The following is a 16035-nucleotide window of genomic DNA, read 5'->3' as shown; positions in this document are numbered from 1 at the left end:
CATGTTGTTGAAGGCGACAAAGCCAATGGTTTCATAGCACGCCCTAATACTTATTAACTGGGTGACTGCCGGCAGACGTCCTTGAGAATGTTTACGTCAACTAATGTCTTCTTCGCTTTGTGACACAGGTCCAAAATGGCTCTTTGAACGGTAAAAGATACCGATCCCTGAACCATGTATATCATATATTTCCAAATGGTTCAACCGCCACTTGCCCGAATCTATTTAAAATCTATTTTTTCGTCATGTCACCCGCCCGACCCCCGCGCATCTCTAATATACACATAAATATGTATACACACACATATATATATATATATATATATATATATATATATATATATATATATATATATATATATATATATATATATATGTATATATACATATGTGTGCATCTGTGTATACATATCTATATATACACAGACAGTACATATACACATATATATGAATATACACCACACACAAACGCACAATACAAGCCAAAAGTGTGGCCACACCTTCTCATTTCAATGTGTTAATTTATTTCCATGACTATTTACATTGTAGATAGTCACTGAAGGCATCAAAACTATGACACCAGTGAAGTGAAAACCATTTTAGGTGACTACCTCTTGAAGCCCATGGAGAGAATGCCAAGAGTGTGCAAAGCAGTAATCAGAGGCAAAGGGTGGCTATTTTGAAGAAACTAGAATATAAAACATGTTTTCATTTATTTCACCTTTTTTTTGTTAAGTACATAATAACTCCATGTGTTCATTCATAGTTTTGGTGTGACAATCTACAATGTAAAATAGTCATGGAAATAAAGAACACACTTTGAATGAGGAGGAGGTGTGTCCACACTTTTGACCTGTACCGTATTTTTCGGATTATAAGTCGCAGTTTTTTCGGAGCGACTTATGTGTGAAATTATTACATTACTGTAAAATATCAAATAATATTAATTATCTCATTCGCGGAAGAGACGAAGAAAAGGTCAGCAATCGCCGGCGGGGGAGGGTCATGGCAGAAGTGCATTGTGGGTCATGGGATGCTAACTGCTATATGCTACTGCCGTAGCTATCAAAATTTATCATTTCAACGTTGGCGGTAACTTATAAAAAGTGACAAGGGCTTAACAAAAATGGCAGCGAAAAGGAAATCCTGTACTGCAGATTACAAGCTGGATGTAGTGAAATATGCAGCAGAAAAGGACAAAAGGAAGCAGCGCATACCTTTGGAGTTGGCAGAGTTGTTTAGAAGCCACATCTAGGAAGAAGATTTCATGGGATTTATGGATTAGAAGTGAGAGATCAATCAATCAATCAATGTTTACTTATATAGCCCTAAATCACTAGTGTCTCAAAGGGCTGCACAAACCACTACGACATCCTCGGTAGGCCCACATAAGGGCAAGGAAAACTCACACCCAGTGGGACGTCGGTGACAATGACTATGAGAACCTTGGAGAGGAGGAATAGCATGTTCTATATGTTATAGTTATTTGAATGATTCTTATCATAATATAATAGCAGTTGTTTTTTTTATGCCTCATATAACCTACACTTATTCAGCCTGTGTTTCACTATTCTTTATTTCTTTTAAATTGCCTTTCAAATGTCTATTCTTGGTGTTGGCTTTCATTAAATACATTTCCCTCAAAAATGCAACTTAGACTCCAGTGCGACGTGTATGTGTTTTTTTCCTTCTTTAATGATAAGGTTGCTTCATAATCAAACTGCTTCCACAGTGGAGTGTTTTAAGTCTCGTCTTAAGACCCACTTTTATTCTTTGGCTTTTAACACTACGTGAGTTGTGTGGTCCTCTGTCCTCTGTTGTCCTCTGTGTTTTTTATACACTTTGATTTCTATTTTACTGTTTTAATTGATTTTACCCTTTAAAATAGTTTTTAATCATATTTGTTTTTATATTGTTTTTATTGGTTTTATTCTTTGGCTTTCAACACTACGTGAGTTGTGTGGTCCTCTGTTGTCCTCTGTGTTTTTTATACACTTTGATTTCTATTTTACTGTTTTAATTGATTTTACCCTTTAAAATAGTTTTTAATCATATTTGTTTTTATATTGTTTTTATTCTTTGGCTTTTAACACTACGTGAGTTGTGTGGTCCTGTGTGTTTTTTATACACTTTGATTTCTATTTTACTGTTTTGATTTTACCCTTTAAAATAGTTTTTAATCATATTTGTTTTTATATTGTTTTTATTGGTTTTATTCTTTGGCTTTTAACACTACGTGAGTTGTGTGGTCCTCTGTGTTTTTTATACACTTTGATTTCTATTTTACTGTTTTAATTGATTTTACCCTTTAAAATAGTTTTTAATCATATTTGTTTTTATATTGTTTTTATTCTTTGGCTTTTAACACTACGTGAGTTGTGTGGTCCTCTGTTGTCCTCTGTGTTTTTTATACACTTTGATTTCTATTTTACTGTTTTAATTGATTTTACCCTTTAAAATAGTTTTTAATCATATTTGTTTTTGTATTGTTTTTATTGGTTTTATATTTATTTATTTTTTTACAATTGTTTTTAACACGGCTGTGCAGCACTTTGGAAACGTTATTGTTGTTTAAATGTGCTATATAAATAAAGTGGATTGGATTGGATTGGATTCTTCATTATGCATTTTTCGCAAGTGCGACGTAAACTCCGGAGCGACTTATACTCCGAAAAATACGGCATATGTATAAGTAATATTTACAGTACTTTCCTGTGAAAGTAACATTTACAGTATTACACTGTGAAAGTAACATTTACCGTGTTTTACTGTGAAATTCATATTTACAGTACTTTCATGTGAAAATATAATTAACAGTATTTTACTGTGAAAGTAATATTTACAGCATGAAAGTATAATTAACAGTATTTCACTGTGAAAGTAACCTTTAGTTCCAGGAGGAGAATACTGGTGCTGGTGGACCAACAGGGGCTCTGAGGGCTCCTACAGAACTGAAGATAACCAGCAAAGTCGATCTAATGACTACCGCGTTGCGTTCAAGGACACTACCACGTGTCGGAGGGGGTGGGGGGGCATCTCAGGCTGAGTCAGAACAGAGGGAACACCTGCAGCGAGGGGTCTGGACTCTGTCACGTCTCCCAACCAACCCACTGCCTACATCTCCTACCATGTTCTCATCCACGTCACCTCACCTGCCAGTCCCGTGCACTACCCTGCTGCACTAATCAAACATGACTGCAAATAATCCCTCCTATACACACATGACCCTGCAGCCCAGTCCTCACACACACACACACACACACACGCACACACACACCTTCCAAATAGCTCACAAGTGTTTTCAATCTAAAGGTTCCTGCATGTCTGGGCCCCGAGCGACGCAGCCTTGATTGCACGACACTGGATCCAACATGGAGGACACCAAACCCCCCGAGGCGCTGCAGAGGTAACTCTTTTTCTTCTTTCTTTTAAACATTTCTGTTTAAATGTTGCATGGCTACAACGAGACCTTTTTAGTATTTAAATCGACCGATTATTTGGTTTTTTTTATTCATTGTTGTTGCATCTTTTTCCACACAAAGATGACTTTTCATTATTTTCTTATTCTTTTTAAGTACATGCATAGCAAGTACAAAACTACAGTAAAGTAAAAAAAAAACAGGGGCAACGTCATAAAATGATTAAAAAAGTGTTAAAAAGTGAACAAGTCCGTTAACTAAAAAGCTAACAATTTAAACATGCCTCCCCCAAAAATATGTACTTAAAGACGGCAAATAATCTGTGACCGGCAAAACACAGCACATTTATTTCTTAACAATTAAATATGTTATAGGTTAATTGGCAACACTAAATTGGCCCTAGTGTGTGAATGTTGTCTGTCTATCTCTGTTGGCCCTGCGATGGGGTGGCGACTTGTCCAGGGTGTACCCTGCCTTCCGCCCGATTGTGGCTGAGATAGGCGCCAGCGCCCCCCGTGACCCCGAAAGGGAATAAGCGGTAGGAAATGGATGGATGGATATCAGTGACCCTCAAAATGTGGTACCGCAAAGAACCACTTAATTAATATATCCAAACGCGGTGTTACCGTTTAAATACTGTACATGTGTAATGTGGCAAGAAATTAATTAATACATTTGTTATTTATGAATACTTAGGCCTACTTTGCTACTGTGTTTTAATGTTGGCCATTATGGTGGTTTTCTGAGTTGGTACATGGTGAATAATAATATAATTATAGTAAAAATTATGTATTATTTTGATATAATCATCTCATCCCTACTTTCAGTTAATAATGACGAGTAGTATGGTTATTAAAACTCACATTCTGGCTAATTTATATTACATTTGTTTGCACTTAGTAGAAAAAAACGAAAAAGTTAACTTTCTTAAAATGTAAACAACAAATTATTTTTGTGGGGATATAAAATATATATAAAATAGCCTTTGAAGGAGGTGTGCAAATGTGGGCTTTCTGAAAATGCAATCTACTGTGCTAACAAACCAAGTCAATAATGAGTGTTTTAATGCATGTAAACATGTCCAGTTTCTGATGTGTGAGTGGTGGTCCTTCACCAGGATAATAACAATAACTACAACATGTCCAAGAGCATTTTAATGGGCCTGCTATCTGTGTTGTGTTTGCAAAAATGTTTTTTATATAAATGTGCATGTTAAGGTTACCATAAAAATGTTCCAATGTTAACATGCTAACAAACGCAGTTAGCATACTTATAATAGGTTTAAACATATAAATGCTTTAGCGTGCTAGAATAACAATTTTTTTTACACTTGCCAACTATCAAAACCCTTTAAATTTAGGTTTAAATGATTAAGATGAGGTAAAATGTTAACATAAAACCTTAACATGCTAAAGTTTGCCTGCTAACAAAGGATAACATTATTTGCAAGATGGCTCCAGGTGTTAAAATCCACGATTTGTAGGTTTATACATTAATAATGAACTGCTAGCATGTTAAATTTAATATAATATATTTAATTTAATTATTAATTAATTTAATATAAAATATAAGAACAGTTAGCACACTTAAGAGACTGTGCCAAGTATCAAAACCTATGATTTTTTTTTTTTGTTAAATGATTCAAATGAGCTAACATGCTAGCATTTATTATTAGGGGTGTCAAAAAAAAATAAATGATATTTTCGAAAGAATCAGGATTCATCCTTGTAACCTCCCAGGGGTGATTAAGGGTGATGGGTCAAATGCAGAGAATCATTTCACCACACATGACAATCCTTGGTACTTTTAACTTTAATGATTCTTAATTGAATAAAATAAAAATCAAACATCTATTTTTTTCTTGTCTGTTATGTGTAGCCATTCAAACAAATCATGATGCCTGGTGTTACTTGAAGGTATGCCAAAGGGTACGGGAGCTTTTTAAAAAATACTCTAAAACTAGCAACAATTCAAAAATCCTTTATAAATATATTTATTGAATAATACTTCAACAAAATATTAATGTAAGTTCATAAAGTGTCAGAAAAAATACAACAATGCAATATTCAGTGTTGACGGCTAGATTTTTTTGTGGACATGTTCCATAAATATTGATGTTAAAGATTTCTTTTTTTATGAAACATTTTTTAGAATGAAGTTGATGAATCCAGATGGATCTCTATTACAATCCCCAGAGGCCACTTTAAGTTGATGATTACTTCTATGTGTAGAAATCTTTATTCATACTTGAATCACTTATTTTTCAACAAGTTTTTAGTTATTTTTATATCTTTTTTTTCCAAATAGTTGAAGAAAGACCACTACAAATGAGCAATATTTTGCACTGTTATACAATTTAATAAATCAGAAACTGATGACATAGTGCTGTATTTTACTTCTTTATCTCTTTTTTCAACCAAAAATGCTTTTTTCTGATTAGGGGGCACTTGAATTATAAAAATGTTCACAGGGGGTACATCACTGAAAAAAGGTTGAGAACCACTGATGTAGGTGATTTATATCTGCTATATATATCTATATTTACTTTGGAAAATATACTTCTCTTATTGTCTTATTTGTATTTGACTTTATTAAATGTATGTGTATGTATACGTATGTATAAATACGTGTATAAATGTGTATATATATACACACACACATATATATATATATATATATATATATATGAGTATGTGTGTGGATATATACATATATCTAGATACGTATCTTCTTTTTTACTATTTATATTACTATATTATAGTGTATGCACCTTAGGGGTCTGCTCCAATTTTGTTGTTCTTCGAACCTGTTCACTGTAATAATGACAATAAAACTCTACTGTATTGATTAAAAATGTTTTGGGTAGAATTTTATTGAACTAAACCAGTTTTCTTTTAGGTAATATAGAATTGTATCGCAGTTGTTTATTTGATGGAGGAATGTAGTTCATCATAGAACCTGCACCCAATGTTATTAAAAAGCACTGATTTGGAATTAAGAATGGAAGGTTCGTAGCCCTGTTTATTATATCACGATGTGGAATACGTTGGTGAAAAAAATAAATAATAATAATAATAATAAAAATGATAATTCCATACAGGCCTGTTTTAGTGTAAGTCAGTGATTGAACGCATTTACGATATTGTCATGTTGTGGACATGATGTCATCTCACGTGTTTACATCGCCTCAATGTGTTTCCCATCCAGTCAGAAGAAAGATGATTAAAAACGCTTTCCTTCCTGCCTCGCTATTTATTTGTGACGATGGAAGGCAAACGACGGCGTGGCAAAGTCTACGTTTGCTACTTCTCTTTCTTTAGAATGTCTATTTTCTGCTGGATCTATTCTACATTTTATGCTGCAGCTGTTACATATACTGTAATATTCCACATGCTCATTGTTATACATTGTATGTATGATATCAACATATATCAGTTTATATCCAATACTGGACATATATTATGTAAATATTACGTATGTATATTTTACATCGTTTTAAGTCTATTTTATACCTGCATTGTCCTTTTCATCTTTTGTAACTGAGCTACTGTGTGGAACAATTTCACTTGTGGATCTTCAAACTTTGTCTAAGTCTAACACGTGTGTGTGTGTGTGTGTGTGTGTGTGTGGGTACCTGAGGGCGAGCGGTGGTGTTGCACCAATTGAAGGAAAGAGGAGAGGAACAAGAAACATAGTGGACAGGAGGAGGTGGGGTCCAAGTGGCTGGTGGACAGGAGGAGGAGAAGGAGGTGGGGGGTCGTAGTGGCTGGTGGACAGGAGGAGGTGGGGGGGGTCCTAGGGGCTGATGGACAGGAGGAGGAGAAGGAGGTGGGGGGGTCCTAGTGACTGGTGGACAGGAGGAGGTGGGGGTCCTAGTGGCTAGTGGACAGGAGGAGGAGGTGGGGGTCCTAGTGGGTAGTGGACAGGAGGAGGAGGTGGGGGTCCTAGTGGGTAGTGGACAGGAGGAGGAGGTGGGGGTCCTAGTGGCTAGTGGACAGGAGGAGGAGGTGGGGGTCCTAGTGACTGGTGGACAGGAGGAGGAGGTGGGGGTCCTAGTGGCTGGTGGACAGGAGGAGGAGGTGGGGGTCCTAGTGGCTGGTGGACAGGAGGAGGAGGTGGGGGTCCTAGTGGCTGGTGGACAGGAGGAGGAGGTGGGGGTCCTAGTGGCTGGCGGACATGGCCCAGGCGCCCTCCATCCGCCAGACGGAGAAGGCGTAGCTGAGCCGCTCGTGCGCCAGGTAGTTGCAGCTGGCCAGCTTAGCGTCCATCTCGTCGCTCTGCAGCACCTGGTAGAGGAAGTCGATGTAGCGCGAGGCCAGCTTGAGGATCTGGATCTTGCTCAGCTTGTCCGAGGGCAGCGTGGGGATGATCTTGCGCAGCGAGGCGAAGGCGTCGTTGAGCGACTGCGTGCGCTGGCGCTCCCGCACGTTGGCGATGACCCGCTGGGAGTGGAGGTCCTCGAAGGGCTGCTCGGGCCGGGGGCCCAGGGAGCCGACGGGGGCCAGGCTCACCGCGGGCGGAGGGCTCTTCTTCACCCTCTTGGGGCCCGGCTGGGGACTGCCGGCGGCGATCTGGTCCGTCTGATTGTCCTTCTTGAGGTGAGGGGAGCGCTTTCTGTGGGCCGCCTGCAGACTCTTCTTGGAGCTCCTCTCCAGTTCCTCCTCGCTGGCCCCCAGGCCTCCTTCGGGGGAGTTGGCGCAGGACACCTCTTCTCTCATCTTCTCAGCCTACGACTCCATGGCCGTCCTTGCTTCCAGGTTCCTTGGTTTCCCCAACCGGCCGCCAGAACAACAACAAACCCTGCGCCTCGGCCCTTTTTATACCCAAACGGCGAGCGCGGCTCCTTCTCATTGGCGCAGAGGCCTGCTGCGGGGGGGCGGGGCCCGGCCCCGGCCAGGGATGGGAGCGGGAAGCGCGGACGGGGGGTAAGTGGTCCTCGCAGCCAATCAGAAGTTCCCAGATGACGGGAGACTTTATGGGTTCCAGATTGGGGTCCACATGCAGCCTTCACCAGCTTCAAAGTCCCACACAAAAAAGTCTGGAAAACAGGAAGAAGAAAAAAAGCGTTTAACCAAGTGAAGATTTCCAAGATGATATTGGAGAAAAAGACACAAAGCAACCCTCCCTGAAGGTTTGTGTTCCCACACCTGACCGCTCCACGGATGACCCCACGCCTCAGCTGGGCGCCTCGCCGACAGAAGCACCTTTGACCCCCCCGTGGCCTGGCGACCTCAGCCGGCAGAGGTGAGAGAGCACCTAATTGTCCTGGGGGTGAAGTCCACACATGGTCCTCTTCTCGCAGCAGCAGCAACAACAACAACAACGCAGACGCCCTATTCTCCTCCGTGAAATTTTAATGCCCTGGCCTGGTCCATTCATTGGCTTGTTCGTGGGGCACCACCGTGGAGGTGGGAAATTGATGGATTACATCAGACCTGGGAGCATCAATAGATCTCCAAATCATTTTTTGAAGCCTCCACCATGGGAACTGGAGACGCCAATACGACGTGCATCTTTCAAAGTACCCAAAAGTCCCGAACTATGGCAGGTATTCCCATGGTTGGAGTACGGGATACGGGCTTTTTAGAGTCATCTACATCACAGCCAATCAGACGAGGCATCAAGCAGAGTGGGCGGGGTTTTGTCGGAAAGAAAACAACAGTAAAAACATAAGAAAAAACAACCACAAAAAGACGCCATGAGAAAAAGCTAAAATCGAGTTACTATCAGCGTTTGTAATAACGCTGTTTTGTAAAAAAAAAAAATAACAATATTGAAATGTAGGAAAAAAAGACATCATGGAATGAGAAAAAAGACAAAAATCTGACACAATTTAGGGGTGTCCAAAGTTTGAAAAAGTCAAAGTATTCAGGCGATATATTTCTTTGATTTCTTAAAAAAATAAAAGCTTGAAACAGAGATTATTAATCAAAACCTAATCAACAGATTGTTAGTTTTTAGTGTTCTGAAAATTACTCTTAATACAGAATGAATTATAGTTACTCGTTACTTACACTTCCTTGTATTGTCGTTCAAATGTGAACTTCACAGTACAGATAAGAACAAAATGTTGTATTGGCTGCTTGTAGTGCAGGATAAAGAGCAATAAGGTGCAGATATAAATAAATAGATTACTTTACAAATAAATATATTGCACTTTTGCATATTCATCCATGTTTATGTATGTATATTGTCTTTATATTCCAGTCACTTAATCCATTTTTGGGGGGGATTACATGACCAAAAAAGTAGTAGAATTACTAACGGAATTACTCTTTAATAAATGTAGTTTACTACTAGGGGAAAGTAATTCATACGTTACTTAAAATACACTTGAAATATCGGGCATATGCATTAGAGAGATGTTTAATATAAGAGCACAGTGTGCGTGTGTGTGCCTTTAAAATTGGTGTTACCAAGGGGTAACACCATTTAAGGGGGGCTAGGGGTGTTCATCAAGATGGAAGACGTGGAACAATCCAGAACCTTCTCCTTCCAACCTTTTTCAGTCCAAGTCGAGTCTTCCGGCGTCTTCTTCGGCGGCGTCCGGAGCAGGGGTCACCGACCTTTTTGAGAGCGGGAGCTGCTTCTTGGGTACTGATTAATGCCAGGGGCTACCAGTTTGATACACACTTCAATAGGTTGCCAGAGGTAGCCAGTTTGCTCAATTTACCTTTAACTCTATGTTATTATGAATAATAGAGGCGGTATTGCTCGGTTGGTAGAGCGGCCGTGCCAGCAACTTGAGGGTTGCAGGTTCGATCCCCGCTTCTGCCATCCTAGTTACTGCCGTTGTGTCCTTGGGCAAGACACTTTACCCACCTGCCCCCAGTGCCACCCACACTGGTTTAAATGTAAAAATTAGATATTGGGTTTCACTATGTAAAGCGCTTTGAGTCACTAGAGAAAAAGCGCTATATAAATGTAATTCACAATAATTCACAAAGGCGGGGCCTGTTGCCAGTGTTTGCAATATCTGCATTATATAATAACTGCGTGAGTAATGCCCTTACTTTTACAAGTAACGAGCAATCTAATTCATTACTTTTAGATGCAAAAAAAATAACAACAGTGAAATGTAGGAAAAAAAGACATCATGAAATGAGAAAAAAGCTGAAAATTTGACAAATAAATTAGGGGTGTCCAAAGTTTGAAAAAGTCAAAGTATGAAGGAAATATATTTCTTTGATTTCTTAAAAAAATAAAAGCTTGAAACAGAGATTATTAATCAAAACCTAATCAAAAGATTGTTAGTTTTTAGTGTTCTGAAAATTACTCTTAATACAGAATGAATTATAGTTACTCGTTACTTACACTTCCTTGTATTGTCGTTCAAATGTGAACTTTACAGTACAGATAAGAACAAAATGTTGTATTGGCTGCTTGTAGTGCAGGATAAAGAGCAATAAGGTGCAGATATAAATAAATAGATTACTTTACAAATAAATATATTGCACTTTTGCATATTCATCCATGTTCATGTATGTATATTGTCTTTATATTCCAGTCACTTAATCCATTTTTGGGGGGGATTACATGACCAAAAAAGTAGTTGAATTACTAACGGAATTACTCTTTAATAAATGTAGTTTACTACTAGGGAAAGTAATTCACACGTTACTTAAAATACACTTTAAATATCGGGCATATGCATTAGAGAGATGTTTAATATAAGAGCAGAGTGTGCGTGTGTGTGCCTTTAAAAGGCGGGGCCTGTTGCCAGTGTTTGCAATATCTGCATTATATAATAACTGCGTGAGTAATGCCCTTACTTTTACAAGTAACGAGCAATCTAATTCATTACTTTTAGATGCAAAAAAAATAACAACAGTGAAATGTAGGAAAAAAGACATCATGAAATGAGGAAAAAAGCCGAAAATTTGACAAATAAATTAGGGGTGTCCAAAGTTTGAAAAAGTCAAAGTATTCAGGCGATATATTTCTTTGATTTCTTAAAAAAAATAAAAGCTTGAAACAGAGATTATTAATCAAAACCTAATCAACAGATTGTTAGTTTTTAGTGTTCTGAAAATTACTCTTAATACAAAATAAATTATAGTTACTCGTTACTTACACTTCCTTGTATTGTCGTTCAAATGTGAACTTCACAGTACAGATAAGAACAAAATGTTGTATTGGCTGCTTGTAGTGCAGGATAAAGAGCAATAAGGTGCAGATATAAATAAATAGATTACTTTACAAATAAATATATTGCACTTTTGCATATTCATCCATGTTTATGTATGTATATTGTCTTTATATTCCAGTCACTTAATCCATTTTTGGGGGGGATTACATGACCAAAAAAGTAGTAGAATTACTAACGGAATTACTCTTTAATAAATGTAGTTTACTACTAGGGAAAGTAATTCATACGTTACTTAAAATACACTTGAAATATCGGGCATATGCATTAGAGAGATGTTTAATATAAGAGCACAGTGTGTGTGTGTGTGCCTTTAAAATTGGTGTTACCAAGGGGTAACACCAATTAAGGGGGGCTAGGGGTGTTCTTCATCAAGATGGAAGACGTGGAACAATCCAGAACCTTCTCCTTCCAACCTTTTTCAGTCCAAGTCGAGTCTTCCGGCGTCTTCTTCGGCGGCGTCCGGAGCAGGGGTCACCGACCTTTTTGAGAGCGGGAGCTGCTTCTTGGGTACTGATTAATGCCAGGGGCTACCAGTTTGATACACACTTCAATAGGTTGCCAGAGGTAGCCAGTTTGCTCAATTTACCTTTAACTCTATGTTATTATGAATAATAGAGGCGGTATTGCTCGGTTGGTAGAGCGGCCGTGCCAGCAACTTGAGGGTTGCAGGTTCGATCCCCGCTTCTGCCATCCTAGTTACTGCCGTTGTGTCCTTGGGCAAGACACTTTACCCACCTGCCCCCAGTGCCACCCACACTGGTTTAAATGTAAAAATGAGATATTGGGTTTCACTATGTAAAGCGCTTTGAGTCACTAGAGAAAAAGCGCTATATAAATGTAATTCACAATAATTCACAAAGGCGGGGCCTGTTGCCAGTGTTTGCAATATCTGCATTATATAATAACTGCGTGAGTAATGCCCTTACTTTTACAAGTAACAAGCAATCTAATTCATTACTTGTAGATGCAAAAAAAATAACAACAGTGAAATGTTGGAAAAAAGATATCATGAAATGAGAAAAAAGCCGAAATTTTGACAAATAAATTAGGGGTGTCCAAAGTTTGAAAAAGTCAAAGTATGAAGGAAATATATTTCTTTGATTTCTTAAAAAAATAAAAGCTTGAAACAGAGATTATTAATCAAAACCTAATCAACAGATTATTAGTTTTTAGTGTTCTGAAAATTACTCTTAATACAGAATGAATTATAGTTACTCGTTACTTACACTTCCTTGTATTGTCGTTCAAATGTGAACTTTACAGTACAGATAAGAACAAAATGTTGCATTGGCTGCTTGTAGTGCAGGATAAAGAGCAATAAGGTGCAGATATAAATAAATAGATTACTTTACAAATAAATATATTGCACTTTTGCATATTCATCCATGTTTATGTATGTATATTGTCTTTATATTCCAGTCACTTAATCCATTTTTGGGGGGATTACATGACCAAAAAAGTAGTTGAATTACTCTTTAATAAATGTAGTTTACTACTAGGGGAAAGTAATTCATACGTTACTTAAAATACACTTGAAATATCGGGCATATGCATTAGAGAGATGTTTAATATAAGAGCACAGTGTGCGTGTGTGTGCCTTTAAAAGGCGGGGCCTGTTGCCAGTGTTTGCAATATCTGCATTATATAATAACTGCGTGAGTAATGCCCTTACTTTTACAAGTAGCGAGCAATCTAATTCACTACTTTTAGATGCAAAAAAAAATAACAACAGTGAAATGTAGGAAAAAAAGACATCATGAAATGAGAAAAAAGCCGAAAATTTGACAAATAAATTAGGGGTGTCCAAAATTTGAAAAAGTCAAAGTATGAAGGAATAAAAGCTTGAAACAGAGATTATTAATCAAAACCTAAGTAAAAGATTGTTAGTTGTTAATGTTCTGAAAATTACTCTTAATAACTAAAAATGAATTAGATTACTCGTTACTAGTAAAAGGGCGTTACTAAAGCACTTATTACAAATACTGGCACCAGGCCCCGCCTTTTAAAGGCACACACACGCACACTCTGCTCTTATATGAAACATCTCTCTAACGCATACGCCAGATATTTAAAGCGTCTTTTAAGTAACGTATAAGTTACTTTTCCTAGAAGCAAACTACGTTTATTAAAGAGTAATTCCGTAAAAATTCAACGACTTTCTTGGTCAAGTAACGATATAATTAATTCGTTATTAAGAGTTAATTTTCAGAACACTAACAACTAAAAGTAGGTTTTCAAGAATAATGTGTGTTTTGAGCTTTTATTTTATAAGAAATTAAATAAATATATCGCCTTCATATTATTATTTGTGTCAAATTTTCGTTTTTTGTCTCATTAAATTACATCTTTTTTCACTGTTATTTATTTTCCACAAAATGTTGCGGGTTGAGCCGCGTACAGCAAATAACCCCCAAGCTGGTTTTGGTGGTTATTTATTGATTTAATTTATTTGGTGTTTAGCTCCAAGTTGGGTCATTCTGTTTCTAGCGAGGATTCTGTTTACTAAAGGCTGACTCTGATTGGCCAAGCCACGATTGATCAGGCCGATCACGATGATGTCATCAGCCCACCCTAAGTAGAAGCGCTAGCTTACCACCAGAGATTAGTCATGTGAAAACATTTTATTTTTGTTACTGTTTAATTTCACAGCTGAGTCGAGCCAAATAACGGAGGATGTTTGTTTTGCCAGAACATTTGGTACTGACTACTCACAAAATCGGGGTCATCTACCATTTACCATGACTTGATTGACGTAAAAGTTGAAAAAGTTATTGGGGTGTTACCATTTAGTGGTCAATTTTACAGAATATGTACTGTACTGTGCAATCTACTAATAAAAGCCTCAATCAATCAATCCATCTTCATTTTGTATTTTAGTTGTTTTTCATCAATATGTGAGTTACTTTGATCTTTATCTGCGCATTTTTTGGACTACTTTTTCCTACACTCTGAACCATGCAGCTCATAAAAAGGTGCGGCTCATTTATACCTTTTTTTTTCCCACCGGCAGCTATAATGTTTTGTGTTCACCAAATAGTGTTCATTTAACACTAAAGGAGACACTGAAAAGGTGTGTTATTGTTTATGATACGGCGCCATCTTTTGGACAAGTACGTACGGATCGGGCCACGTCACAACCTGCTGGTAGGTTGGTATGAAATTGTAAATGGGTATTTGGTGGGTAGATTTTGAAAGGAATTGTATTGTACTGTATTTTGTATATTATATGATGATGCCTATTTTAACGGTGCGCTTTTAGGGATGACCTTTTGGCAGAACGGACTCTGATATCACCAAAAGAAACAGTAATGTCATCCAAAATGATGTTTGTCTGTAATTAAGTTAATAAATACAAAATACATGAATAAATAAAAATACTGACGGTGCTGCGGGTTGAAAATGCACGTGCCTTGAACCGGAAGTATAACTGTCCAGAGTTTCTGCTCGAAATAACCCTTCATTCATCACTCCTAGCAACGTTTGTCAGTTTTACAATACAGCTAAAACAATTCTTACTGTAGGAGTGTTTTCATGCATATTTGTAACCTGCTATTGTAATGTATAAAGCTAGCATTGTTAGCATGAGCTATTATGCTAACACGTTTATAAGTGCCTGTTATTAACTTACAATTGCATTATTTTTGTATTGGTTCAGTTTAACAAATTCACCAAAACGTCAAAGTGGAGTCTGTTTAGCTGATTGGAGAGCTAGTTTGCGCAGCTAGTGGGTCCATGACCATGACTTCTGTTTTGTTTAATCAGCCGTTTTACTGCCATGTTACAGACACCGTGTGGAAACAATTAAGGTATGTCAATAAACAATGACTTTCCTATCGCTAAATACGTGCGACTTCTAGTCCGGTGCGGCTAATATTTGTAGAAGATAATAAATATTTAAATACTTTACAGCCTGTAAAGTTCGGCATATAACCATATCACCAGCATAGAGGGTTTTAAGAATAGACTAAAGAGATTATTCTAGATTGTACCTAATGTGATGACTGGTTTTATTGATTATTGACTATTTGATTGATTATGGGACAAGCAGTAGAAAATGGATGGATGGTACTTTTTTGTTACTTATTTGTTGGTTTTTGGCACACTAATGCAGTGTGTTTCAACCACTAGTGTTCCGTGGAAAATTATGCAACTTCACTTAACTGGTCCAAAAAATAGTTTTTGCAAATCAATAATTATGATCTGCAAATAAAGTGCAGTTGCTTGGTGTCTGTGCTGTGTAGAGCTCGGCAAGGTAACCATGTAATACTCCATGTCACTAGGTGGCAGCAGATAGCTAATGGATTTGTAAAAGTCGGAATGTGTTGGTTGAGGAGGATGGTTTGTTGTGATCCCAATACGCAGATCACAGCGGGAGGCAAAGTGAAGGTAAAAAAAAATCAATCAATCAATCAATGTTTACTTATATAGCCCTAAATCACTAGTGTCTCAAAGGGCTGCACAAACCAC

The 16035-nt window shown here is 37.7% G+C and overlaps 1 protein-coding gene across 2 annotated transcripts in view; it reads right to left on the bottom strand.

Moving 5' to 3' along the window:
• Positions 1 to 16035, bottom strand: part of twist3 — a 58958-nt gene that overhangs the window by 15701 nt on the left and 27222 nt on the right. The window contains exons 2-3 of one of the 2 annotated variants that reach the window (XM_061875378.1): positions 7054 to 8457; positions 1218 to 1251 (exon numbers count right to left, since the gene is read on the bottom strand). In XM_061875378.1, coding sequence (XP_061731362.1) covers positions 7580 to 8137 — 558 coding nt within the window. In that variant the 5' untranslated portion in view covers positions 8138 to 8457 and the 3' untranslated portion in view covers positions 1218 to 1251; positions 7054 to 7579. The remainder of the gene's footprint in view (positions 1 to 1217; positions 1252 to 7053; positions 8458 to 16035) is intronic. The other variant, XM_061875377.1, reaches the window with a different exon arrangement.

This window comes from Nerophis ophidion, linkage group LG16 (genome assembly GCF_033978795.1).
Source record: "Nerophis ophidion isolate RoL-2023_Sa linkage group LG16, RoL_Noph_v1.0, whole genome shotgun sequence".
NCBI classification, from domain to species: domain Eukaryota; kingdom Metazoa; phylum Chordata; class Actinopteri; order Syngnathiformes; family Syngnathidae; genus Nerophis; species Nerophis ophidion.
Note: the sequence above shows the minus strand (reverse complement) of the source record. Positions and strands in the feature narration are given on the sequence as shown.